General features: G+C 43.1%; 1 protein-coding gene across 1 annotated transcript in view; it reads left to right on the top strand.

Annotated features, from left to right (window-relative positions):
• The window catches only part of LOC144807718 (protein mono-ADP-ribosyltransferase PARP12-like), a 361427-nt gene that overhangs the window by 225946 nt on the left and 109214 nt on the right, over positions 1-26267 (top strand). The window contains exon 8 of the mRNA XM_078673379.1: positions 15272-15368. Within this exon, the coding sequence (XP_078529505.1) occupies positions 15272-15368 (97 nt within the window). The remainder of the gene's footprint in view (positions 1-15271; positions 15369-26267) is intronic.

Genomic DNA, 26267 nt, shown 5'->3' with positions numbered 1-26267 from the left:
TCCACTGGTGTGTCCCCCTTCGAACTACTGAGAGGTAGGAAACCATGCACCGAGTTTAGACCGGCTTGGATGTCTAAATGGAATAAATCCAATTCTACTCCCCAAGAAATGGATGAGAAAGTGAGGTCCAAGTCTGCTGAGGTCCAGGTCAAACAAAAAGAGTACTTTGATGAAAGGAAGCGTGTTAAGATCAGAGAATTTGCGGTGGGAGACAGGATCAGAATTAAGAAACCAGGTTTTGTAAGAAAAGGAGAAGCTAAGTATGGGGAAATTGTGGTGGTGGATAAAGTGTGTGGAAATGCGGTTCGAGTCAATGGAAAAGACTGGTGGAATAGTAACAAGGTGGTGAAAGTCAAAAATGTGCTCAATGACGTCAAGTGTCCCATGTTGAAAAGTGAGGTCTCTCATAGGATCTCTCAAGGTAAACTTGATGTCCGGAGTTCTCCTCCCAGCCACACCGCTGTCAGGAGGAGTACCAGAACAGTTAATATTCCTGTTAGGTACCGCCAATGATTTTCTGTGTTTCTTTATGCCACTGTTGTGTTTCTCCTGCACATGCTTTCTTTTTCTCTTTCTCTCTCTCTCTCTCTCTTTCTCTCTCTCGTTCGCTCTTTCTTTCTTCCTTCCTTTTTCCCTTGCTCTCCCCTTCGCTGCTTTCTCTATTTCTCTGTTCTCTAAGAAAAGGAGATATGTAGTGGCTTGACCTGCCTCGCGCTGCCTGGGCGCGAGGCGTACATTCAGCGTCTCGCGCTGCCCGCTATGACGTGGGGGTTAATGACAGTTTGAGATAACGTGCGTTGTTGATAGCCACAGGCAAGAGAGTCGTGCCCATGGGAGTTCGTAAATAAAGACTTGCTGTTCTACACATCTGACTCCGTCTAGTCATTACATACTCCTGTAGCAAGGGCGGTATCAGCAATTCCACAACACCTCTAACGAGCGGGGGACTCACTCTCTGCAACTGTCCCAGCTTGCACTAGACATTTGGAGATGGGCCATCCCTCAAAACATACATCTGCTAGCGGAACACCTTACAGGAGTTCACAATCAGATAGCAGATCTGTTGAGTCGCCAGTCACAACAGATTCACGAATGGGAACTGCATCCACAAGTTCTTCAACCATTCTTCCAACAGTGGGGTCATCCACACATAGACCTATTTGCCACCCACGAAAATGCTAAATGCCCAGCCTTCGCTGCCAGGTTTCCACACCCACTGTCCGAAGGCAATGCGATATGGATGACCTGGTCAGGCAGATTTGTGTACGCTTTTCCGCCTCTCTCACTAATTCCATTATTGGTGCGCAAGCTCAGACAACAGTCTCTCAAACTAATCCTTGTAGCTCCCACGTGGGCACGCCAACCGTGATTCACCATGTTGCTGGAACTCTCTCTAGTTCCACACCAAAAGTTGCGGCTCACTCCATCTCTGTTAACACAGAACCATGGCGAAATCAGGCACCCAGACCCGCACTAACTGAATCTGGCGATCTGGCTCCTGAAGTCTTAGAGTTTGGTTATTTAAACCTACCACCATACTGTATGGACATTATTAAAGAAGCCAGAAAACCCACTACAAGAGCGTGTTACGCTGCTAAATGGAAAAGATTCGCAATTTATTGCACAAATAATCAAATTGACCCCCTGGATGCTTCCATCCAGAATATCATTTGTTACCTTCTACATCTACAAAGGACTAATTTGGCATATTCTTCATATGCAATTGCAGCTTATTTACAAAACAGACAACATCTGTCTCTCTTCAGAGTTACCGCGATTAAAGTGTTCATGGAAGGCTTGAAAAGGATAATCCCACCCAGGTTGCCTCCTTCTCCTGTGTGGAACCTAAATGTTGTCCTTACCAGACTTATGGGACCCCCTTTCGAGCCCCTACATAGATGCGAGCTGCAATTCCTAACATGGAAAACTGCTTTCCTTGTTGCCATCGCCTCTCTCAGAAGAGTACGTGAAATTCAAGCTTTCACTATACAAGAACCATTTTTTCAAATACATCCTAACAAAGTGGTTCTGAGGTCTAATCCAAAATTTCTCCCAAAAGTTGTCACTCCTTTTCACCTCAATCAGTCTGTCGAGCTACCTGTGTTTTTCCAAAACCCAGACTCGGTAGCAGAAAGAGCTTTACACACTCTAGATGTTAAAAGAGCTCTACTATACTATATCGACAGGACTAAATCATTTTGAAAAACTAAACAACTGTTTGTCGCTTTCTCTCCTCCGCACATAGGCAACACCATCTCTAAAAGCGGGATTGCACGGTGGATTGTAAAGTGTATACAAATATGCTATATAAAGGCTAAAGGCCCACTAAAAGTTCCTCCTAGAGCGCACTCCACTCGCAAAATAGGAGCCTCTATGGCTTTCTTAGGAAATATACCACTAGAGGACATATGCAAGGCAGCAACATGGTCTACACCATACACCTTCACTAAACACTATTGTGTTGATGTGCAAGCCAAGCAGCAAGCTGCAGTAGGCCAAGCTGTCCTTAAAACTCTCTTTCAAACCACTGCAAAGGATACAGGTGACCATCGCTAGAGGGGATACTGCTGCACAATCGATGCACAGTGTACTATCTGCAGCTCATATGCCTCGGACAGAAAATGCAACTTACCAGTATGCATCTGTTCTTGGCATGTAGAGCTGCAGAGTAGTACACGCCCTCCCACCTCCCCGGGACATATATCCCTTCCAGTTTTCATCTTACTTAGATGCATACGCATGGACATCCTTCTTTTTCTTACTTCTACTGACTCCATCATTTCCCATCATGGCGAAAAACAATTTGAGGATGGAGCCGATGCCCATGCGCAGTATTGTCCAAGGGATGAGTCACCTATTGGGACTAACACAGACTTCTTCCAAGAAGATAACAACCTGCAATCATCCGAGCCCAACACCAGGTGGCAATCGTATGTATGACGTTACAACGCATGCATTTACATCGCATGCCTTTACAACGTAAGTATTACAACGCATAGTGCTTTTGGGCGCTGGATAGTGAATAGTTTAATTTACTATTCCAACTCCAGTCCCCGTGGACACTAGGGAAGGTTAGTGGATAGTAAATTAACCTATTCCCTATCCTAGAGCGCCCCCCAGAGCAATGCGTTGTAATAGTTTGCGTTGTAATGGTTGCGTTGTAAAGGCTCTGCGATGTAAAAGTTCCGTTGTAAGTGTTGTTCACCGTGGCGATCTAATGCACAGTGTACTACTCTGCAGCTCTACATGCCAAGAACAGATGCATACTGGTAAGTAGCATTTTCCTTCTTGACAATACAGAATTCCTGTTGCTGTCCTACCTGATAGTTCCGTTCTACCCACATAAACCAAGCCGCATGGGCATTTTATGGCGTACACTACCATGTCTGTGTTACAGTCCGATGAATTTGCCAATTTTATCTTCTTCCCTGTGTGAGGGTGTGTGAATGTGTTCCCTACAATGACATTGCCGCAATGGCTGCAGTTAAAGCATTTTCTCATCCCTGTACATGGGTAGAACATAACGAAAAGTCAAAACACGTATCACAGAACATAAAAGCATGATTAGAACAGCGAATTCCAATTTCTGTTTAGCAACACACTGGTTAGAAAAAAACTCATCATACCACAACTCAGGTTTACCATTCTTGACGATATATTCTCTACAACTCATAGGAACATCAACTAAGTGTTAGCGCAGTGTGAAACAATTTGGATTAAAAGCGTAAACACCCTGATACCGTGTGGGTTAAATTACAAAATTGAAATGACATGGTTTCTTTGAATTTACTATATTACAGTGGGATTCAGTAATGAGTTTTTACCCTGGATATGTGTTTGATGACTCTTCGTACGGAACTATTAGGTACAACAGCAACAGGATTTCTGTATTGTCAAGAATATTGTACCAGTGGAGTATTTTGTTTTCTTCCATTCAATGGTCATTTAAGGTTCCAAAGATTTTTGATGCGGATGATCAAAATTATTTATGAATCACTAAGTCACGTACAAAGGCTGAGGTTACACGTACTGCAAGCTTTTGAACAGAACACAGAGCACGTGTTTATAACCCAGTTTGATTTTTCATTCTTTTCACGTATGATGTCACCATTTTTTAATCACTTTATTATTTTTTTTTCACTTTTGGTTATCAGTTCACTTAATACCATACTAACATTACTACCATACTGCAATATGTAAAGCGTAGAACTTTGGTGAGTCTGTTTTCTCTGCTTACAGCAGATTGCACGGCGGCGGTACGCACGCATACGCGGAAGCTTTTAAGATACCTATGGCATTGAGATCGGGCATTCGTTTGGACTCATTTTTGGCGACTAAGTGGTCGATTATGATGGCGGACGGACCTGCGTCCGTCCGCCACCCCCGAGGTGGAGGGACCGTCCGCAGGGGCATTCCATTGGAATTAGGATGGGACCGCCACCCTGGCGGTCACATCCTCTATATGTAACATTATGGCGGGTGCTGCTTTAAGCAGCACCCGCCACAAAGTGAAAAATGCATGTTTTTCTTTGACATGCACAACGTGGCGGGCACCGCGTGGTGCCTGCCACCTTGTGCATGCCAAAGCAGGGGGGTACCATAGGTACTCCCCATGTGCACCCCCCACCCCCCAACACCCTGGGGGCCCGCAAGGGCCCCCCAGAAGCAAAGTCGGGTAAAACTCATTGTTTCAACTGGTTGCTTTGAATACGTTTAAGACACACTGTGAAAGCACTCTGCACTTGGGATATAAGGTATGGAGACTCACAGTTTTGTTTGCAAGCTGTGGATAACTCACATAGCATGGCTACTTTTACACATTTTAATACTTTTAGGAGAATGCAAAATACAGTAGTGCCATGAGCACACTAGGTGTAATGGCAATCAATGTAGAGACACAATTAATTTTGAACAACTTCATAAAGTACTCTTGCAGAAACCCACATGGATGGGAGAGCTTGTAATGCTCTTAAAACTTCTTGTTTTCTGTTTATGCTTGAACCTATGTATTATTTTTCATTTTTAGAGTTGCCCTGATGAAGGGACTTCACCGTAATGCACTGGGAACATGGCATTGAATACACCATGATGGTTATTTGTTGTAATACAATGTAATGAGAGAACTGTATCATGATCGTTGTATGATTCAGAGTTGCAATGTTTAAAAATGATGTTTGCGAATAATAAAAACATAAAAAATTGAAATAAATTGCAACAAAATTGCATAAAACAATTGGTTAAAAAAGTTTACATAATTGTTGAACCTTAGGGGCATGTGTTGTGCACCTTGATGTGTGTGACTGGGACTGTACACACCACTTCAGAGTTGGTTAACCTGACAGGTGCAGGTCAGGTCTCAAGGCAGCACACAATAGATACATTTCAGTTTACATACAGAGTACTTGATCAAACGGATTCAACTAGGTGTGCAGGCTATATCCATAATTTTGAATTTATACTATCAATATTATGCCAGTGATGCCTGTCATGTTAAAAATTGCCTCCTGCGTGCCAGCACCAGTATTTTGCTATGGGTGCTCATATAAACCAATAATTAAATTCGGTGTACCAGGATCAACAGCAGACCTGCAAGCATAGCACCACATTCTCACCCACACTCACTTACATTTACCCCCTCACGCTCATTTTCACCTACTCACACTCGCTCATTGTCACTCACTTGCACTTACTCATTCATTCTTACTCACTCTTGCACTCAATCTTACCCTCACTCACTGTTTCATGCTCATTCACTCACTCTCTGACTCTGATTCACTCATACTTACACTGACTTGCACTCACTCTTACTCCCTCATTCTCAATCACACTCACTCATTCTCACTTATTCTCACTCACTCTGACTCACTCATTTTTTGTCACTGTTACTCATTCTCACTCACATTCTCCAATACTCCCTCACACTCATACTTACTCATTTATTCTCACCCGCCTACCTCCACTCATTTGCAGCTACTCTTACACTCACTCACTCATCCTCACTCTGTGATTCACTCATACTCACATACTGACATTCAGTCTCAATCATTCTCTCTCACTACCTTTCACTCACTCACTTTCACTCTAACACACACATGCTCACATATACAGAGATGCAGGCTTATGCATAAATATGTTCTTTCTCACACAACAAGCACGCACACAGCATACCTTTAAAATCATGATTCTTACCTCAACTGCCAGCATAGGTCCCATTCCAGCTCCTGATGCTCCATTTTACTATTATTCACTATTAGTGTAATAACAGAAAACAAGGAGAGAAACAATGAAAAGAAAAGGAGACACCTCTGAGCTCTTGGCACTGATTCTGACACCTCCGAGGGCAACGGTTGCAAAGGCAGTGGGGTCGCAAGGGGCAAGCCAAATACTGACACAATCTCAAGGTAGATCACGCTAATAACTACATGCAATACTTATGCAGTTAAACGCCATTTAATAATAATAAATAAATACCAGTCAGTATTTGTTCACTCTGAAACTAAACCTGTCATGTGTTGCATCAACATATACAAAATAGTACAAAGCAAATAATGCCATTTAGATCAATGCAAAGATTTATACAGGTTTAGAACGAGTCAAGTTATGTTGGAAAGATGTTTTAGAGTTAGCCACCATTCCGATGTGCATGAATCAGAATGGGGTGCAAATTGCACAACCTGTAAAAATTGACCGAATTCTATCAGTATTTACATAGTGCACAGGATCACTTCTGTCCAGCAATGATGGCCTTAGTCCTTTCTCTACGCATTATAATCTTTAATCTCTTGGAGCAATAGCATAACACCTTATATATGAGAAAGATAAAGGGACGGTTTTCAGAGGGCCGAACTTAAAACAGTTTATTTTATTTTATTTGGGTTGTGCTCATTTTGTTGATTGTCTGCAGATGAGTGTGCCATTCATATTTATCACATACAAAGAACCTAAGATAATAACATCTTGGCCTCCAACCATGCAAGAAATTGGATTTTTCTTTTGGACTGTGATATTTTTGACATGTGTGAGCTGAATATATTTACTTCACTCTCACTTTATCTATATTTTCAGATTATTTAATTAATTCTTTCAGCTCCCCTTCTGAGAGCTTTTAGGCCTAAATAGACTATTAGAAAAAAGTATCTTCATGTATAAAAACATTTTTATAGAAAGGGCTGTGTTACTCTTTGAGGTCTAGTCTGCACTATGTAAAACTACTAAATAAATATATAAATTAAGATAAAAATCTCCTTAGAGGAGGTCCTTAATCAAAGGTATTATCAAGCAAACATTATGATTTAGGGACTTTAGTAAGTTTAATAAGACTCTAAATTGTTGTTATAATCATAATGTTTCCTGGTCAAATAGGCAAGACTTTTTCTTGTTTATCTTTCATGGCTTGCAATTGCAAAACAAATCCAGAAGAAATGGAGAAAGCAAAATAGGTCTCCAGTGTAGAGCCAGCACAGATATGAAGCCAAGCTTGCGAGGGAAGTTGTTAATTATTTGGGTCACTCCATAAAGGTTGGTTAAATAAATGTTAAAATACAGAGGGAGGGGGGATCTTAGATCGCCAGGGCCTTCTCATCCACTCAGATACTGCCAAGGCGGACGTGTTTGGGGATTTTTATAGAGAATTATACCAGGGCACGGTACCTGACACGCTATGGCAGCAGCAGTTCCTAGATAGCCTGGATTTTCCACAACTATCACAGGCGTGAGCTGCGGCCTTGGACGCCTCCATTACTCAGGACGAGATTAGTGCGGCTATCTCGAGACTTAAACTACATAAAGCCCCGGGTCCTGATGGCCTCACAGCCCCCTTTTACAGGTCTTTTTCCGCAGAACTCCTTCTTCATCTCACCACTTTATTTCAGGCTGTCGCTACTGATGAGCAGGTCTCTCAGTCAATAGCGGAGGCAGTGATCTCCGTCATCCCCAAACATGGTAAGGATCCTCATTTATGCGCTGCTCAATCTGGATGCCAAGCTTTATTCTACAGTTTTAGCTGCATGATTGGAATCGTTGATGCCTGCGCTGATTTATCCCGACCAGTTGGGGTTTGTCACGGGCAGGCAAACTCATGAAAATATTCGGCGCATGGTTCTTTTGATTGAGAAGGCCTCAAAATTCCGGATTCCTGCAGTACTAGTGGGTCTTGATGCAGAAAAGGCCTTTGATTGGGTCGATTGGGCCTTTCTTTTTTAACTATGAGGAAATTCAGATTTGGCGATCTTTTTATTAATATGGTGAAGGCTAATTACTACCGACCTACTTCACATGTATTGGTTAATGGTTGTTCCTCCTCTCCCTTTGCTCTGAGTAGGGGCACACGACAGGGGTGTCCCCTCTCGCCCCTTCTTTTTGCTTTAAGCATAGAACCCCTGGCGATTACACTCCGCGCCAATGACGAGATTCGGGGCATTCCTTTTGATGAAACTGAGCATAAGGCTTCGTTTTTCGCCAACGACATCCTCCTCTCCCTTACGAATCCAGCTCAGTCGCTTCGCGTGGTGCAGGAGAAATTGAGTAGGTTTGAACGGGTAGCTGGATTTAAGGTCAATTTTACCAAATCTTTCATAATTAACCTTACCCTTTCTTCTGCGGAAGTGGCTTGGTTGAAACTTGCGACGCCCTTTCAGTGGGCGAAACACTCCTTACTTTACTTAGGGGTGCGTCTCACGGCCAAATTGCGTGTTCTATATAATCCCAGTTCCAGCAGGATTGCAAGCGTTGGTCACCTCTTTATTTTTCCTGTCTAGGGCGTATTAACGCTATTAAAATGATGGTCTACCGAAATTTTTATACATGTTCCAAACACTCCCCATAGCGCTAGAAGGTTCGTTCCTACTGACTCTCCGTTCATTGGTCACTAAATTCCTATGGCAAGGGGGGAGGGCGCGCCTTCCTCTTCACGTGCTTCGTCGTCCGCGTGTTCAGGGGGGGTTGGCTTTACCCGACTTCGCCTTATATTATCAGGCTGCCCAACTCCGGGTAGTAACTGAGTGGTCGGCTAGGGAATGTGAGAAGCATTGGCTTCCTATGGATCGCACTGTGGTGGGAAGGTACATTTGGGATGTCCTGTGGAAGCCTAAACAACATCGCTCTCCCAATGCGTATCTCAGCACTCCCACTCGTACGACTCTCACTGTCTGGGATAAAGTTACCAAGGGCCTGAGCTGGACGTCTTTCCCTTCCCCTTACACTCCCATCCACTTTAGTCCCGATTTTCCCCCGGCGCTCCGTGAGGGACCTTTTGATTGTTGGCGAAAGGGAGATTGTCTCAAAATAGCAGATCTGTTTCGGGATGGGGAGGTTCTGACCTTTGAGGAATACAGGAAGGAGTTCGCCCTCCCTCTGAGTGAGCATTACCATTATTTACAACTCAGACATTGGGTCCTGACGCCACCTTTCCGGGAGGCGGCTGTTCGGGCCTGTACGGACATGGAGAAATTTGTGGCCCTGCAGGCGGAGTCCATGAAGGGGGCAATTTAGCGCTCTACGAATTGCTACTTTCCTCTATCTCTTCCCCTCGGGCGCGCTATATGTACTTTTGGGAGCGGGTTTTGGGGAGGGACATTGAAGATACGGAATGGGCCTCTGTCTGGAGGGATATCTTTAAGCATAATAGATCTTTGGCGCTTCGGGAAGCTCATTATAAACCCCTTTACAATTGGTACTTCTACCCTACCAAGCTTCGGCGTATCTTTCCTGACTCATCTGACTTATGTTGGCGGGGATGCGGGTTACAGGGGGATTTCCGGCATATATGGTGGGACTGCCCTAGGATCTGCCCATTCTGGGACGAAATCCTTTCTCACATCAAAGACATTCTGGGATATCCCATTCCCACCTCCATAGATTTTGCCCTTCTATGCCTCCGAGACCCTCTCTTGGTGGGACAAACTAAGGCGGACAAGGCGATTATGTGGACTTGTTTAGGGGCGGCCACGCTTACTTTGACGGCTGCATGGAAAAACCGGAGGCTCCAGCGATTTCTTTATGGCACGCTCGTCTATGGCGGATCCTGTCCATGGAACGTCTAGCGGACATTTTACAGACTGATTCTGCAGATTTTACAATGCACTGGGGGCCTCTAGTATCCTACCTCTCCCGAGGTTTGCCCTCTGCGGTTTGTCCGCCAATCCTGTGGGCGCTGCATTTGTTGCAGTTTTAGTGGCCTCTGTTTGTTGACTGTACGCCATGACAGCTGCCCCGGATGCCCTATTGTTTAGTTTGTATATCACCACTACTGCTTGCATTACTGCCTTTTTTCTTTTTGCTTCTGTTTTCGGCTGTTTTATTCTTAATGCGTCACCACCGGATGGGGCGGGTGGGAGGGGGGGATTATGTTGGGTTGGGGGGGGGGGATTTGCCAGTTTCGAAATTGGCATCATTCACCTGGCACGGAGCAGTCACCGGCCTGAGGACAATACGAAGCTGAACCCACCGTAGCTCCTGATATCGCCTCCCGGGCAGTTGCACGCCCTTTGTACCATTTAGACTGTTGTTTTTTGTATTTGCTTTTTCTGATGCTTAATAAAAAGACAATTTTGAAAGAAAAAAAATACAGAGGGACTAACAGGCCATCTTGTTTCTCTCCATTGCTTAAACCATTGCTAGATGTTGTGGTAGCCATGTTAGAAGGAAGTATGCAGGGACCATTGGAAATATAGAGTAACCGAAAACTTTTTAATAAGTGAGAAGAGATAGGTCGTTAGATATTTTTTTTTGCAGAGTATATTGCAGTTTGTCAAGTCAAAAGAGATTGATAAACTCCATTAATGAAGAAGAGAAGATGAGATGATGTTTTCCAATACCAATATTTGTATATTACATAAAGACAGGTAATTGGTCATGGTGCTTTGGCCAGATCAAATATGATAACAATACATAGAATGTTATTATTTTACACCCAGTCCTCGAGACCCTGTAAAACAAGTTGCTATTATTTTAACACACAGGCTCTGTGTTGATATTCAGCTATGATTTTATGTATTAATTCCAGAATCTGTCTTGTTGGTTGGAATCTAAACTGAAGCATACCAGGCAATGGGAGATCAACCAGTTGAAAAGACAGATTTAATCACCAGAAGTTTTATGGAGGCCCATAATCTCAGAAAGGACTTAAAAGAGCTCTAGGACAATTTATCTGGGCTATTGGCCATAGAAAACTACTTTGTGCTGATTATCTTAGCTGAATCTAATAGAAATAGGCAGCTACTATCCTTGAACAGAAATCTAAAATGATGTTGACTAGAACAATTTCACATATGATGGACACATTCAGTTTGTTATTTACAGTTTTGACAGTAAGCACACATTCCTCCTTTTTACCCCTTTGTCAGCTTGCAGTAGTTTTTAGATTGTGGTCTAGATTGTTTAATGATCGATATCTTTTCTTAATGTTATACAGTTTATCATAAAGAGAATACTATTTCTGTCTCCAGATAAATATTAGACATCTCAGAGTAACTCATCTTTTTAACAAACAATGGCCACTGGCCCATTCATTATCAACGCTGCAATTTGACCTTTAACTATTTTTTGTTTTACCTTAGCAGCACATTGAAAATAAACTAGAAACTCGAGGTACCAATATGTTCAATAGCAATGTCAAAGGATCAACAATAATAGATTTCCTGTCATACCTCTGATGTTCTCCACAAACAAATATATAAGCCAGATTTGAAAAATGAATCAGAAACATGAAGATGCTAAATTATTTAATAGGCATCACAAAATGCCCTTGTGCTTTTAAAACGACTCTACCTGAATCATACTAAATTTTGTTAGAAATAGCAATTAGCAACGCATGACTTGGTCAAGTAATGCTACCCCTTTTGCAGGTGTATCGAGTCTAGTATAGCTGTGCAGGACTGGTCCAATTAAGTTCCAAGTTTCCTTGAGTAATTGCACATCAAATATTCCCAGAATTATTTTAAATCATAGCTTTTAGGTACACTAAAAAGAAGTCAAAGAATGATTGTGACCAGCCGACAAGGAGTTGGCGTTCCCTCCCACCTTATTTCGATCAGACCTCTGTGTAGGCAGTCGTAAAATGCCTTTTTCTACTGCAGCTAGTGCTGTAGCCCAGAAAAGGGCCACAGCACAAGCCGCAGTAGAAAAATACATTTTTCAAACATCCATGCACCATGTGCCAGGTATCATATGGTGCCTGGCGGACGGTGCATGGATATTAGGGGGGCACCACATGGACCACCCCGGCCACTTAGAAGTGGCCCATGGGGAACGGGCCCTGGTTGGCCCCCCAAAGTCCCTTTCGGTGGGAGTGTCATGAAAGGGCAGTGGGAAATGGACATTGTGAGCCTGATGGCGGTGTGTGAGCAGGCACTGCCTCCATTCAAGATTATGATTCCGACCACCTCCCCCACGGGATCAGTAGATCCTGTTGGAGGCAGCGGTCCGCCCCCGAGATTTTAGTGTCTGATTGCCTGTACCGTAACACGGGATTGTATGTCGGTGAGTCTGCCACCGACAGCCTGGTGGTGGCGGTCTCACCAGCGTCATAATGTGCCCCTAAGCGTCCTCATTACATGACAGTAGAGATACATTCCTAAGTTCAATACAAGGAAACTGTTTGTACTTGGGGCGTGATTGGCAGCAGCAAACCAAGAACGGTAGTTGTTATATAAATTACTCTTTATAGACTTGTGTGTCTTCAGATCCTTTCCATTGAAATGAACTTGCAGTGTGTTATCACCATAGTAATTAATACATACATCTCTCCAGTTCAGAGAAAAAAAACACTATTGGGTAAAACTAGAACTGAAATTTAGTACGGGGAAGAATGCACACTCCATAAAAGTCCCATTAGGTTTACCTTGAAGTTGCAATGGCCTATGTTTAATCTGGAACCTCCATAATAAATAGGAAAGCCAGTAATGAATCGTTTAGAAATAATGAATAAATCAAAACATCTAAAGCACTGCAATTCAAAATTCGATTTTCAACATTTGGACCTCAATCAACATATTATGATCATCTAGATGAGAGCATACCTTCAGTGTCTGCCGATGACTATGACTGGATTAAAGAATATAAATAAAACTAAGTCTAACGAATTTGTCAGCAGCATGGATACAACTTCAATGCCGAAGGAGAGTTTATATTCTTTGTTATTAAAACTGCAGAACAAATTCTGCTACTTTGTTCTATTACTTACGTGAATTTTAATCCGACCACAAGACTCGTCATGTTATTTAGATTAGGGTAACTCCCTGCTTTTACAGTGTTATACTTTTTAAGTTATACTCCTTAAAAGAGTGTGTTGTCCCTCTTTTATTTGCTTGTAGTACTCATATATATGTATTTCCACTGTTGTAGAATGTTATAAACAATATATTGGTGGAAACTCTGTTATTTGAAAACAGAAAGAATGTTGCAAGTTTATGAAAATGTGTTATTTCTAAGACTATATATACTGTGTAAAGAATATAGGGCTTTCCGAATCCCATTGTTCTTGCTTTGACCCTAAGCATTGAATATATTCAATACAAAATTCTGTACATGAAGGTATCCTAGTTGGCGCAGGTGAGGGTGTTTTGCCCTCTTCCATTTGCTCAACCCTTCATCTACATTATTCTGTAGACGCAGTTGTTGTGTTACATAATTTGCTGTGCCACTTTTGGGTGGATAAAGCATGAATTAAGCAGATCAACTATTTTTTTTTACAGGGAGGGAAGAGAGGAAGAATGTGGTTTACAGACTTGCTCCTCCACATTTGTAGCAGTGGACTGTGGAATCCACTAATGCTGTCCTCTGTCTTCTCTATTGTTTAGCACAGGCTAGCTATGAATCTGCTTTGTCCGAGGTATGAAAGTAGCTAAGACCAAGGTCCTTTTGCTTGGATTTAAAACCAACCTAACCGTCCTCGTAGTTATGACTCTCTGGAATTTTCTGACACCCTGTTGCCTTTGCTAAAAAGCCAAAAGATGTGAGTTCATCTGGGAAAGGACTTTCAACACGAACACCCAGTTTATCGTGGTTCTACACAGATGCTGGGTTGCCTTTGCTGGATAGGGGCTCTGTTAATTACTTCTGAGTTGTATAGATGAACTTTGAAAAATGTCACGATTAATATCTGTAGGATGTGTAGTATGTAGGATGTGTAGTCCACCCCTTAGCATGTTTGATTCTGTGCCAACATGCTATCTTCAAGGCCAAAGACTACATCTAGCATTAACAGCTTTCTAGAAGTCTCTAGGGGCCAGATGTAGGTAAATGTCATTTACCGATTCGTAAATACCGAATTTTACCGATTCGGTATTTACAAATCGGTAAATGCTATGTAGGTAATTTTACCGATTTTTTTACCAAATCTGTGTGATTCGGTAATTACCGAATCGGTATTTACCGATTCGGTGATTGCCATTGATTCCTATGGGCCTTGAGGCCCATAGGAATCAATGTCAATGTCAATGTCAATTACCGAATCAGTAAATACCGATTCGGTAAAATTACCGATTTTAAAAGGGGGACAGGGTGTCACTTTGACACCCTGTTGCACCCCTGATTCTGGCTTGTGTGCCATATGGCAAAAATGTAAGAGAAAGAAAACAATTTTCTACTAAAATTTTGTATTTTTGTGTAGAATACTTTTTGTAACTTCACACATACATGCCTAAGGGCATGTATGTGTGTCACATGGCACAGGTGTACATGCACAGATGTGCATGTACACAGGAATTCATTATTTACCATGACATAGTATGTCATGGTAAATAACGAATTCTTAAGGGCCTGTGGCACTGTTTCCAGTGCCACCTACATATAGATTTACCGATTCGGTAAATTTACCAAATCGGTATTTTACAGAATCGGTAAATTTAACGATTCTGTAAAATATACCCCCCTACATCTCAATCACCAAATACCGGTCGGTAACGGCCGATTCGGCCGTTACTGACCGGTATTTGGTGACCTACATCTGGCCCTAAGTCTCAATTCAAGTAGAGAGGAGATTGGCAGTGTAGTGATCGCAGTTCATGAATAATCTCTCTCGGGATCCATGCTATACCCTCTCGAGTCAGTGTGGAAACACTAGAAATGGTAGTGCTGAACTGTAATTTCAGGCCTCTTTCCTGCTTTAAGTTGCCCAGATCCGTTTCTTTTAATCCTTTATGCCCTGAGAGATTTATTTAGTCCTAACGCTTTGATGTGAAGAACAAGGTACTTAAAACAGAAATGCAACCAGAAGAAGGAAATGTTCTCAAATATCTCAGCAGCTCATTCATATCTTCATTTTGTTTTCAAGAGATGATCCAGAGGAATTTGAAGTATGGGACGAAGAAAGAGGTTCTTCGTAGACCAATGTTTGTTTCCCAGGAGGATGTGAAGAGGCTTAAGGCCAGGTATGTATCATTGTATTACAGCGATCACTCTAAAAAAATACTGTTGTACATCAGTCGGTAAAGCCAGGTCCACATTTATATTCAAGTGAACTTGTTCGCAAGAGGACAAAAAAGTAGTATAGGCTAGGTACGCTTGATGTGTAGAGTCAGTGCAAACCCTCCATTTTTAACTCCACAGTTGACTGCTCCAAATGTAATTAGCACTCAGTAAACTTCACTACTGAGATCCTCCTGGTATCTAAAGTGAAGGGTGCAGCAAATTCTCTTAACTCATGACATTTTTTGTTCATAGATTGTATGTGTTGGATTTCAGTTACACCATATCTTTTGACTGGCCTCATGTAACAAGCGTGAACTTCAGCCAGCATTTTCAATCAGCCGTACTAAGTGTACTAGGGCCTGAGGTGTACACCTCCTATTAGAGGTATAGACCTACAGGTCTCAACGTGCTGAAACCTTTGGAACTTCTTATATATGGGAGCAGATAAGGCAGTTATTCAGTGTCTAAAGGTGGTCCAGAATGCCGCAGCTAGGTTGCTCTATCACCTGCCAAAGTGTGCATCGGCATTAAAACTTCTCCGTGACTTCCACTGGCTGACTGTGGAAAAGTTAATATGAATAAAGGCCTTTACTATATGCACAAGGCAAGATCCAGGACAGGCCCAAATACATCCAAAAACTGGTGGTGCCATAACAGCCTGTGGGCTCCTTCGATCTGGCAATCAATCTCTCTGCAGAGTGCCTTGAATCTGAATGGTGCGCACTGGAGGCCGTTTCTACGCGTACTTGGGCCCAATGCTATGGAATGACCTCCAGGATGCTCTGCAAAGCTGTGCCTCTCATGCTTTGTTCTGGGAAAACCTTAAGGCCTGCTTTTTTTAACATGGGGGACAATTCATTGTACCTCATCTAACACCAGGAAACTCTGTGGGTAGCTGCATGCTTCATAGGATGCAATAACAATAATAATAATAATGTTAAGGTTATTAGCTCGAACAGGATAAAAGTAAACCCTCATGACCTGGGAATTCTTAAACAGCTGTGCTACATTGGTTTCCTGTCTCTTTTTCTTTTACCATAAAACTATTCTGAGCTATCAGAACCCATGGTAAGATCCTCCATGCCAGGCTTAAGCGGTCTACTTTGAGTCAACTATGAGCAGCCTGGAGTAGGACAATTGAATCAAACGATGAAATGCAAACCCACAGTTGGAACAACTTTCGACCTGATTCAGGAAGCTATTTGCACCTGTGTGTCCAATTAACAAACCCAAATTGCCTTTTTGTGAGTGTAAAAACACTTTTGCCATTCACAAAACATAGTTGGATTTTTGTAAGGATATTATGAAATTATCATTCTATGGTGTAAAATGATGTGCTAGTTAATCATTTCTTTTGACTGTATGCATAATAGTTTATGCACAGCCAAACATCTGTGAGTTTGTGGGTATTCCCACATTTTGGGGTCGATTCCGATCCGGTAAAATGCGCTCCGAATCGTCGTACGGAGCGTTTTTTCCCCGTACGAATCGTACCCGTAAACTTCCCGTACGTACGACGAAGTACGATCCGTACCAGGAGCCGAACTCCGTACGAGTCGTACAGGACTCCGTACGACTCAAATCTCCGTACGAGTCTCACTCGGAACCCGCTGTACACGACATCACTACTGTTCGCGGCTGGTTTTTACGACCCAGCAAGTACGATTCGTGTCGGGTACGCACCGTACGACCCTTTTCCTACGGGAGCCGAAAACAGTCGTAAACGCAGAGTTAGCTCCGAAACAGGTACGGAACGCCCCCCCCCCGGGTACGGCACGTACCCCGCATGATCGCAGGGGTACGCGCCGTACCCCTGTGATCATGCGGGGTACGTGCCGTACACCCAGCGTACATAGGGTACGCACCGTACCCCATGTACGGTGGGTGTACGGCACGTACCCCATGTACGCTGGGTGTACGGCACGTACCCCGCATGATCACAGGGGTACGGCGCGTACCCCTGCGATCATGGGGGGTAAGCGCCGTACGGTGTGTAGGTGATCGTGCGCTTTTCGGTACGAATCGACGTGTACCGTACAAATCGCGACCGGGTCGGACGATCGGAATCGTCCGGTCGTACGGCGTCCGTACGAGTCGTACGGAAACGGCTCCGGATACGAATCGTACGGACGGGGATTTTACCGGATCGGAATCGACCCCTTTGTCTTGTTGATTTGCTCCTGAGAAAGAGTAAATTGGTTTTCAGTATAGGAACGGGTCGGTAACACCTACAAAATTGATGCGGATATAGATAAAGCGGTTTCTCCATAGGAAAAAATATTTTCCTTTTAAAGAAAACAAATGACAAATATAAAAGTACTATACAACCCCATTTTTGCATTTACAACTGTGCAATACACATGCAGAAATGGCTACAGCTTAAAGTAAATGGTGGTTGTCAAAGGTTTCCCCAAGAGTACGTCAGGAAAGCTGTGACTGTTGCAGCCTTCGAGGAGTACTCTTGAAACCTTCCTAAACCCCAGAAATTCAGAAATCTACACCCACATGTGTAAGCATATGAGTCCCGATTACCCAACTCCTTTGAGACTGGGCCCTTTGTGTCTCACCTTCTCTGTAGGGATGTGTTATGAAAATACCATCACCAGTACTGGCCCTGCACATTGGCAGATATCCCTTGCTGCATGGTGTTTCTCATGGTTTAGAAGTAAAGGCGAGCTTAATAGTGGGCTATATCTAGGGTTTCTAGTTAAAACCGATTATAGCCTATAAAACACCACCAGAATACTTGCTCTTCAATAGAAACTGGAAAACACAGGATTTTGCTGCTCTTTTACTGGTTTCGTGCCATCTCATGTCAGACTGGGTAACAGCAACCTCTACCTCTAAGTTCTTTTCTGTAATAGATTCTCACACTATGACATTCAGGCCACGGTAAAAATAGCGATTTTTAAGGAATCGCTATTTAGGAATCGCAATTCCTTATGCAAGTAGGAACCACAAAAATAAATTGTGATTCCTAAACATCCCAAATTGCGAATCGCTATTAGGTAATGTCACTTCATACATTCCTATGGGCCAATAGGCCCATAGGAATATATGGGAATGCATTCGCAAATTGCGATTACCAATTTGGTAATCGCAATTTGCGAATACAATTCGAAGGGTTCCAGGGGGCCTGAGGCATCCCCCCAAAAAGGTAAGTGTGCACATGTGGCGCACACACATGCCCTTAGAGCATGTGTGTGCGCCACATATCACTTTGAAAAATGCACTTTTGTGCATTTTTCAAAGAATGCGCAAATTACCATCAACTTGAAGTTGATGGTAATTAGCATTTCGTGAATGTACAGTTTGCATTTAGGGAAGGCTTGATGCATGACATTTAGGGATTAGCACATTGTGATTCCCTAAATGCATTGGCAATTTCGGTCATCGCAAAAAATTGTGAATACCTAAGTTGAGAATGGAAAGCCTTTGATGCGTCAGAAAAGGCGTTTTTGCACTCGCAAACAGGCCAATTCTGCGAATCGGCCCATTTGCCCCTAATTTCCTGAAGGTATAGCATAGCGATAAGAGCAGCCTCAAAACCAGAATTGAATTCAAGGACCTTGTGGTCACTAGATCTCAGTACTGGGATCACTGATAAACATTGCGCTTTCTGCTGTGCACAGACTAAAGAAGTGTCTGGAAATAGGAAATATAGACTGATACACTATCTCGATTGGGCATTATACACACCTGTTAGTATGGTCAAGCACGGAATTACGACCAACCCCAGTTGCTGTTGCTGCTACACTACCTCTGTTGATTTCTTACATTGGGTTGCCCGGCTCTAGCAACATTTTGGTCACAGGCGATACAAGCTCTAGATAAAATGATAGATAAAGTAATTCCAATACCCCCCATAGTGGTAATACTGGGTTGTGTAATGGAGGACCAAAAGCACTGTGGGAAGCTGCTGGCAATAGCAACCCTACTGGGCCGCCGCAAGGTTGCAGTGACACAGCGGAGCAAGGGAATACCGCAGTTTAGGTGCTGGCTTAAAGACATGTTATTTTGTAGTGGGCTAGCAAAACTGTGCTCAGATTCCCTCCCGCCCACCGCCTGACCGATAAATAACTGGGAGCGTCTCTGGGATGATGTGTCTGGCCTGGATACTGATGAACAGCCTACATGAATGACAGATTCATCAAAGGACATGGGAAGAGACATCAGACCTTGCGCTGGACGGTGCCTGCTGTGGATTCTGTAATGATATGTATGGGTATATGTGGAGGCAATGGGGGAACTGGTGAAACACTGCTCTGTATGTAAATTGATATACAGTACTCTGATATGCTGATGCATGCTGTTCTGTAGTTGGACTGCAGTTCGAGTTGGTTATAAGCATTCAAAACATAATAAAAAATATATAAATCACTGTTTGTATTGATGCTTCCAGAATCAACGTCTTCCCATAAAACGGTGCACCCCACTCTCGTGGTCTTAAAAGCATGCCTATATGAGCCCCATCCCCTCACATATAGACACATCAGAGTCCATAGCATGAACATCTTCAGCGCCTATGCGGAGCCTTTCCTGAATTTGTGCTGCTTCTAGCATGTACGTTAAATTGGAAAACCTACGAATTAGTGTATGAGCTATATGCATACAGCTCAGGAAACATGAAGAGGCAATCACTGCTCTACGTTTTCTAGGATTTATTGAAGGCAGCTCAATTTCAGAAAAAAACAGGTGCAGAGGCTTGTTCTGAGCTGACACACTAAAGCAGGATACGTCCATAATACAGCCCCAAGAACACACAGTCAACAATTATCCTTGCTTCCTCCATGCCAAGATGAAGCTGAAATTGAAATTGAACGCGCTGAAACAAAACAAGACTTTGCACTTAGAAACATAACGTGTACAAACTCCTATGACTGCATTTGATGGAAACATATTGAGCCGTGCTTGTTGTTTCCCCCAAAATAGATGCTGCACAGAACACAATGATAAAATGGCTTGTGCAGTACTCTCACATGTTCATCTGGAACAGAGTCCTATACTGCTTTCAAATTAACCAAGGTCCATCTGGTTTGTACAAATCAATGCAGAAAGGGCCATATGTATGAAGCCAATTTACAATCGCAAACGCAGAAATTCGCAGAATTTCAGCGTTTGCGATCTCAAATTAGCAATGTGCAATGTAGCACACAAAAACCCCCTCACAAAATAAGGAATCGCAAATTTTGCAATTCCCTATTTTGCGACTGCATTTAAGGAATTGCAAATTGCGATTCCTTAAATGCAGTGTAGGAAGCACAAAAGATTTGGCCTTATTCGCAAATTACCACCAACTTCAAGTTGGTGGTAAATTGCGAATTCACTTATAATTGCACTATTTTGCATTTTTTAAAGTGCCATGTAGCGCACATATATGTGTGCCACATGTGCACACATGGACATTTCAGGGGTGCAACAGGGTGTCCTTTTGACACCCTGGCACCCTTGAAATTGCATTCTCAAATTGCGATTCTCTAATTGCTAATCGCAAATTGAGAATGCCTTCCCATTCATACCTATGGGCCTCCTAGCCCATAGGAATGAACGAGAAGGTATTCCTTATTAGCAAATCCCACATCCATTGTATTTTGCATTTCTCAAATTGCGATTCGATGAAAATTACAATTTGAGAATCGCAAAACTCTATTTTTATACTTATGGCCCAAAATCCAATATATACATTTCATTCAGAGTGTGAGCTGCACAGGCAAATCATCTAAGGCATCCTTTAGTTATGGAGTTTCTTTAGTGCCTCAGGAATTCGTCACACGGCAGAATAACATGCAGTCGCCAAGTCCCTATAGCTAACAACATCAATATTAATTCCTTAGCAGCCGTTTTCCTTGTGACCAGGTAGAACAGGAATAGGTCGACATCAGACCAATATTATTTCCAATTTATTTATTTATTTTGTTTTGGAACTCCTATGGAGGTCCACAAAAACACGCCAACAATGTAAAAAGACAAACATTACATACAATACAAAATTCCTTCCTTATACATTACTATAAAATTATATCAGACATACTGTAAAATGTGTAAATAATGCTATAATATGTAAAAGAATCACATAACCAACCGATGAAAATTCTTATATCAAACATACTAAGAAGTGTGCAAATAATGCTATGAATACATGAAACAATTAGATAGCCAACCAATTGGTATTACATTGTAACCAGAGTACTACTGTTGGACAATGTTCTAATAAATAGGCAAAACAATTCAAAAAAATTGGTATATCTTAAAACAAACCATTTCATTCGGAGGGGACAAGACCAAAGAATGTGCGTCCTGAGCGGAGTGAATATTAAATCTGAGAAATACTGGTTTTAAAAACACTCGCCTGGCACTTTGCAGCTTTGAACATACAAATAGGACATGATTTAGATCTTGGATTTGCAACTGGCACAATTCACAGATTCTCTGCTCTCTAGGTGTTTTATCCCAGATGCCAGTAACGTCTCTTAAGGGCAGCCGATGGAGTCTGAGTAAGAGTATCAGCCTTCCAATCCCGTGAGGGATATTCCAAGTTAAATAAGGCTGTGGTTTATTCCCCAAAGCGCTCCCACTGACCGCCGCGTTACTGGGCCTGGATTTACTTAAAGCAGCGTCTCTCGCCAAACTGATAGGGGATCTAAATTTCTTTAAGAACTGTTTCAAACCAGATTTAGGCATTGAAGAAGCGGGAGTTAAACTAAGACCGAAAGTATCATGTGCACATGAAAAGGACCTAAAAACGTTGATTGTTCTATTAGAGTGCAAAAGATTTCTGTTCTCAGGGCTGCCCTAAGAGTACCCTCTTCCCCAAGAAGAGAGAGTTACCCCACCTAAGAACTGCTGCCTGGGCTAAGATGAAGGGCGAGACTAATCCAAATTCAAGGCGCAGAACATGTGGGGCAGCCAGAGAGTTTAAAATGCAAATTTGGCGCATAATTCGTCCTTCCGCCTTATTAAAACACCTTGGCAGCATATATTAACGAGGGTGGGATTTTGTCTCCCGCAAGTTTTATAAAATCTGTTTAATGCACTTGCCTGGGAGACAGCTTTACTAACACAATGTTTAGTATGCTCCAAGTCTCGACCTGTTTTGGAAAAAACTTTCCCTAAATATACATACGAGTCAACCAGTTCCAGTTTTTCAAAACCAAGCATCCATCTTAAACATCTCTTTATTCTGAGCCCCTTCTTACGGAAAACCCAAATCTTGCTTTTTGCAATATTAATTTTCAAAAAGTGAGCTTCTGCATATTTGTTTAAAACGTCCAGACGGCTTTGCAGGCCAAAAAGGTTTTAGATCAAATATTGCAACATCGTGTGCGTACAATGGAGACCCAATGGACATTCGACCAATTTTGGGGGCATCCCCTCTTACGGAGTTCAGGGTGCCAGGGAGATCAGCGATATACAAAGAAAATAAAAGTGGTGCTAATAGACAACCCTGCTTAAGCCCATTATGTGTTCTAATTTTACATGTTAACCCCCACAAACCTCCCATCAGAACCTGGCACCGGGTGTCAGTATGCAATTCCATCAGACCCAGAAGATGATTTGGAATGCCAAGGGAGACAAGTTTTCTCCACAGGGTCTGGCGGTCCGCCTTGTCAAACGCCGTGGAGAAATCAATAAAGGCTGTATAACCTGGCATTTGGGACTTGATAGACACTATAATCCCAGATATTTGCTTCATCACCGAAACTTGGCTAAAACCTCATACTATATCTGCCATTGCCTTAGGAGTACCAAAAGGTTACAAACTACATAACGCAGATCGCCCCGAAAAAGTAGGTGGCGGTATCGCCATAGTCTATAAAGAAGACCTTAAATTAGATATTCTAGACAGGAAATGTTGCACACAACTGGAAATAATGATTTACAGAATCACTTTCCCCAATAGAAAGACTAGTAAGGGAGCTCTCATCTACCGCCACCTGTATCATGCCCCAGGTTCTCCCTTTCCCTTCTAGAAATACTTGGCCCACATATACGGGCTAAGGAAGATTTCCTACTTTTAGGGGATTTCAATATTCACACTGATCAGCCTGAACTATCAGACACTAGGAGTCTAGTCGATGACTTAGCGACTATTGGCCTTACGCAAAAAAATGAGGGCCCCGCACATGAAAGTGGACACTGTATTGATCTGATACACACTAATTTTGATAATATATCCTGTAATACACCGGTACAATTAGAGTGGACTGATCACTTTTTATTGGAATTCAATATATTCCAAATCAACAAAGGATCAAATAAGAAATCCCTACCCCCTGTAACACGCAGACAATGGCATAAGCTCACATTGGAGGCACTTCAAAAGGCCTGGGAAAAACCCGACATTAAGGACACAGATGATGTGGAACACAGTTTAATAATATTTCAAAATTCACTTACCACTGCCATAGATAAAATTGCCCCCCTGAAAACATTCAAACAATTCCATGTTGCTAAACAGGAAAAGTGGTACACAGAGGCTCTCAGAACGGAGAAGCAAGAATGTAGGAGGATTGAAAAGAGGTGGAGAAAATGTCATTCGGAGGATAATAAGAAGGCCCATCGGGTAGCACAAACTAATTATTACAAACATGTCAAAGCCGCTCGCAAAAATTGCATAACACAACAACTTACGCAAGCTGGCAATTCTCCTAAAGAATTATATCGGATTCTCGAAACATTCGTCAAGCCCACTGCTTGTGCAAGCTTAGATGATTTCTCTCAAAGTCTGTGTGAGGATGTTTCTCTATACTTTGAAAACAAAATTGACTCCATCTATGATAAGATCTGGGTGTCCCAAACAGAAAGAGATACCTTGAATACACCTCTCCTCAATAAGAACACCAATTTCTCACTGACCACCTTTCCTCCTATCAAAAGTGAAGAACTTGAAATACTAATGACCCATGTAAAATCTGGGTCTCCGGAAGATCTGATTCCTGCTAAAATCTTAGCTCCCCTGAGTCCCCTGTTGAGCCCTTACATTCAAGATGTAATAAATCAGTCCTTAAAGAAGGGAAACGTGCCCACTGAGTGGAAGAGAGCGGTGGTGAACCCCATCCGCAAGAATGCTGCTCTCCCCTGGACGGAACTTTCCAACCTCCGGCCCATCTCCCTCCTACCTTACCTTGGTAAGCTTGCCGAGAAACACGTCAACGCGCACCTGTCCAACTACATCAAGGCAGCAGGCGGCCTAGACCACTCTCAATCTGGTTTTAGGCCCAACCATAGCACAGAGTCAGCTCTCCTGTCAGTGACTGATACTATCAGGATGTCACTTGACGGGGGGAGCTCAGTGATTCTGGTGCTATTGGATTTGTCTGCTGCCTTCGACACGGTGTCGCACAATATTCTTCTCGGCCGTTTGAGGGAGGTGGGAATAAAAGGGGCTGCCATGGCATGGTTAGAAAGCTTTCTTGCGGACCGCCAACAAGGTGTCAAACTAGGCTCCCACAATTCCATCTGTAGGAAGCTTACCAAGGGAGTGCCACAGGGCTCTTGTTTAAGCCCCACGTTATGTAACGTATACGTGGCCCCCTTGGCAGACATCATAAGATCTTACGGGTTCACCCCAATCTCCTATGCTGATGACACCCAGTTGCTGTTCCCCTTCCAAACCCTCACACCAACAATTATAAAATCTTTCCAAAATGGTATGCGAGCCGTGGCAGATTGGATGTCCCATAACTTCCTCCAATGCAATGTGACTAAGACTGAAGTCATGTTGTTTGGAGGGGCCACTCTGCTATGGTCCCCCGACTGGTGGCCACCTGAGCTAGGACCCGTCCCGGTACCAAAGCAGACTGTAAAAAATCTGGGAGTGCGTCTAGACCAAGCATTGATTCTAAAAGACCACGTCAATCAAGTTACGGGAACTTGTTTCCGAGTAATAGGGTTGCTTCGACGCATTTTCCCCTTCCTACCTGACATCCATAGGAAGACGCTGGTACAAGCATTGGTCATCGGTCGGATAGACTATTGCAATGGACTCCTTATTTCTGCCAATCAAGAACAGCTGGGCAGGCTGCAGGTGGTACAGAATACCGCGGCAAGACTCATTTTGAATGCCTTGCCCCGAACTCCCTCACGCCCTCTCCTCTCTCTCCTTCACTGGCTCCCGGTGAAACAGCGCATTGACTTCAAAGTATGTTGTATAATGCATGAATGTATCTACGGATCCGGCCCTCAATACCTAAGAGACATATTTGTCCCCTACTTACCAGGACGTGTCCTACGCTCCAGCAGCACTATGCTGCTTCAGGTTCCTAGGGTGACGAGAGCAAGACAGGGAGGACGGGCCATTTCACTTAAAGGCCCGATGTTCTGGAATTCTCTGCCCCCATTGCTGAGGCACACCCCTAACCATCTCTCCTTTAGAAGGAAGTTAAAAACATACCTTTTTTCACAAGATTGATGTCCCCCTTTGCAATTACTACAGTCTTATGTCCCTGGTCGTTCTCTGATATCTATCCAGAAGCTACGCGCGGCGATAACCCTACTGGGCCGCCGCAAGTTTGCAGTGACACAGCGGAGCAAGGGAATACCGCAGTTTAGGTGCTGGCTTAAAGACATGTTATTTTGTAGTGGGCTAGCAAAACTGTGCTCAGATTCCCTCCCGCCCACCGCCTGACCGATAAATAACTGGGAGCGTCTCTGGGATGATGTGTCTGGCCTGGATACTGATGAACAGCCTACATGAATGACAGATTCATCAAAGGACATGGGAAGAGACATCAGACCTTGCGCTGGACGGTGCCTGCTGTGGATTCTGTAATGATATGTATGGGTATATGTGGAGGCAATGGGGGAACTGGTGAAACACTGCTCTGTATGTAAATTGATATACAGTACTCTGATATGCT

The sequence above is a fragment of the Lissotriton helveticus genome, chromosome 1_1, assembly GCF_964261635.1.
Source record: "Lissotriton helveticus chromosome 1_1, aLisHel1.1, whole genome shotgun sequence".
Taxonomy (NCBI): Eukaryota; Metazoa; Chordata; class Amphibia; order Caudata; family Salamandridae; genus Lissotriton; species Lissotriton helveticus.
The sequence above is the reverse complement of the archived record's forward strand: the minus strand, read 5'-3'. Positions and strand labels throughout refer to the sequence as shown.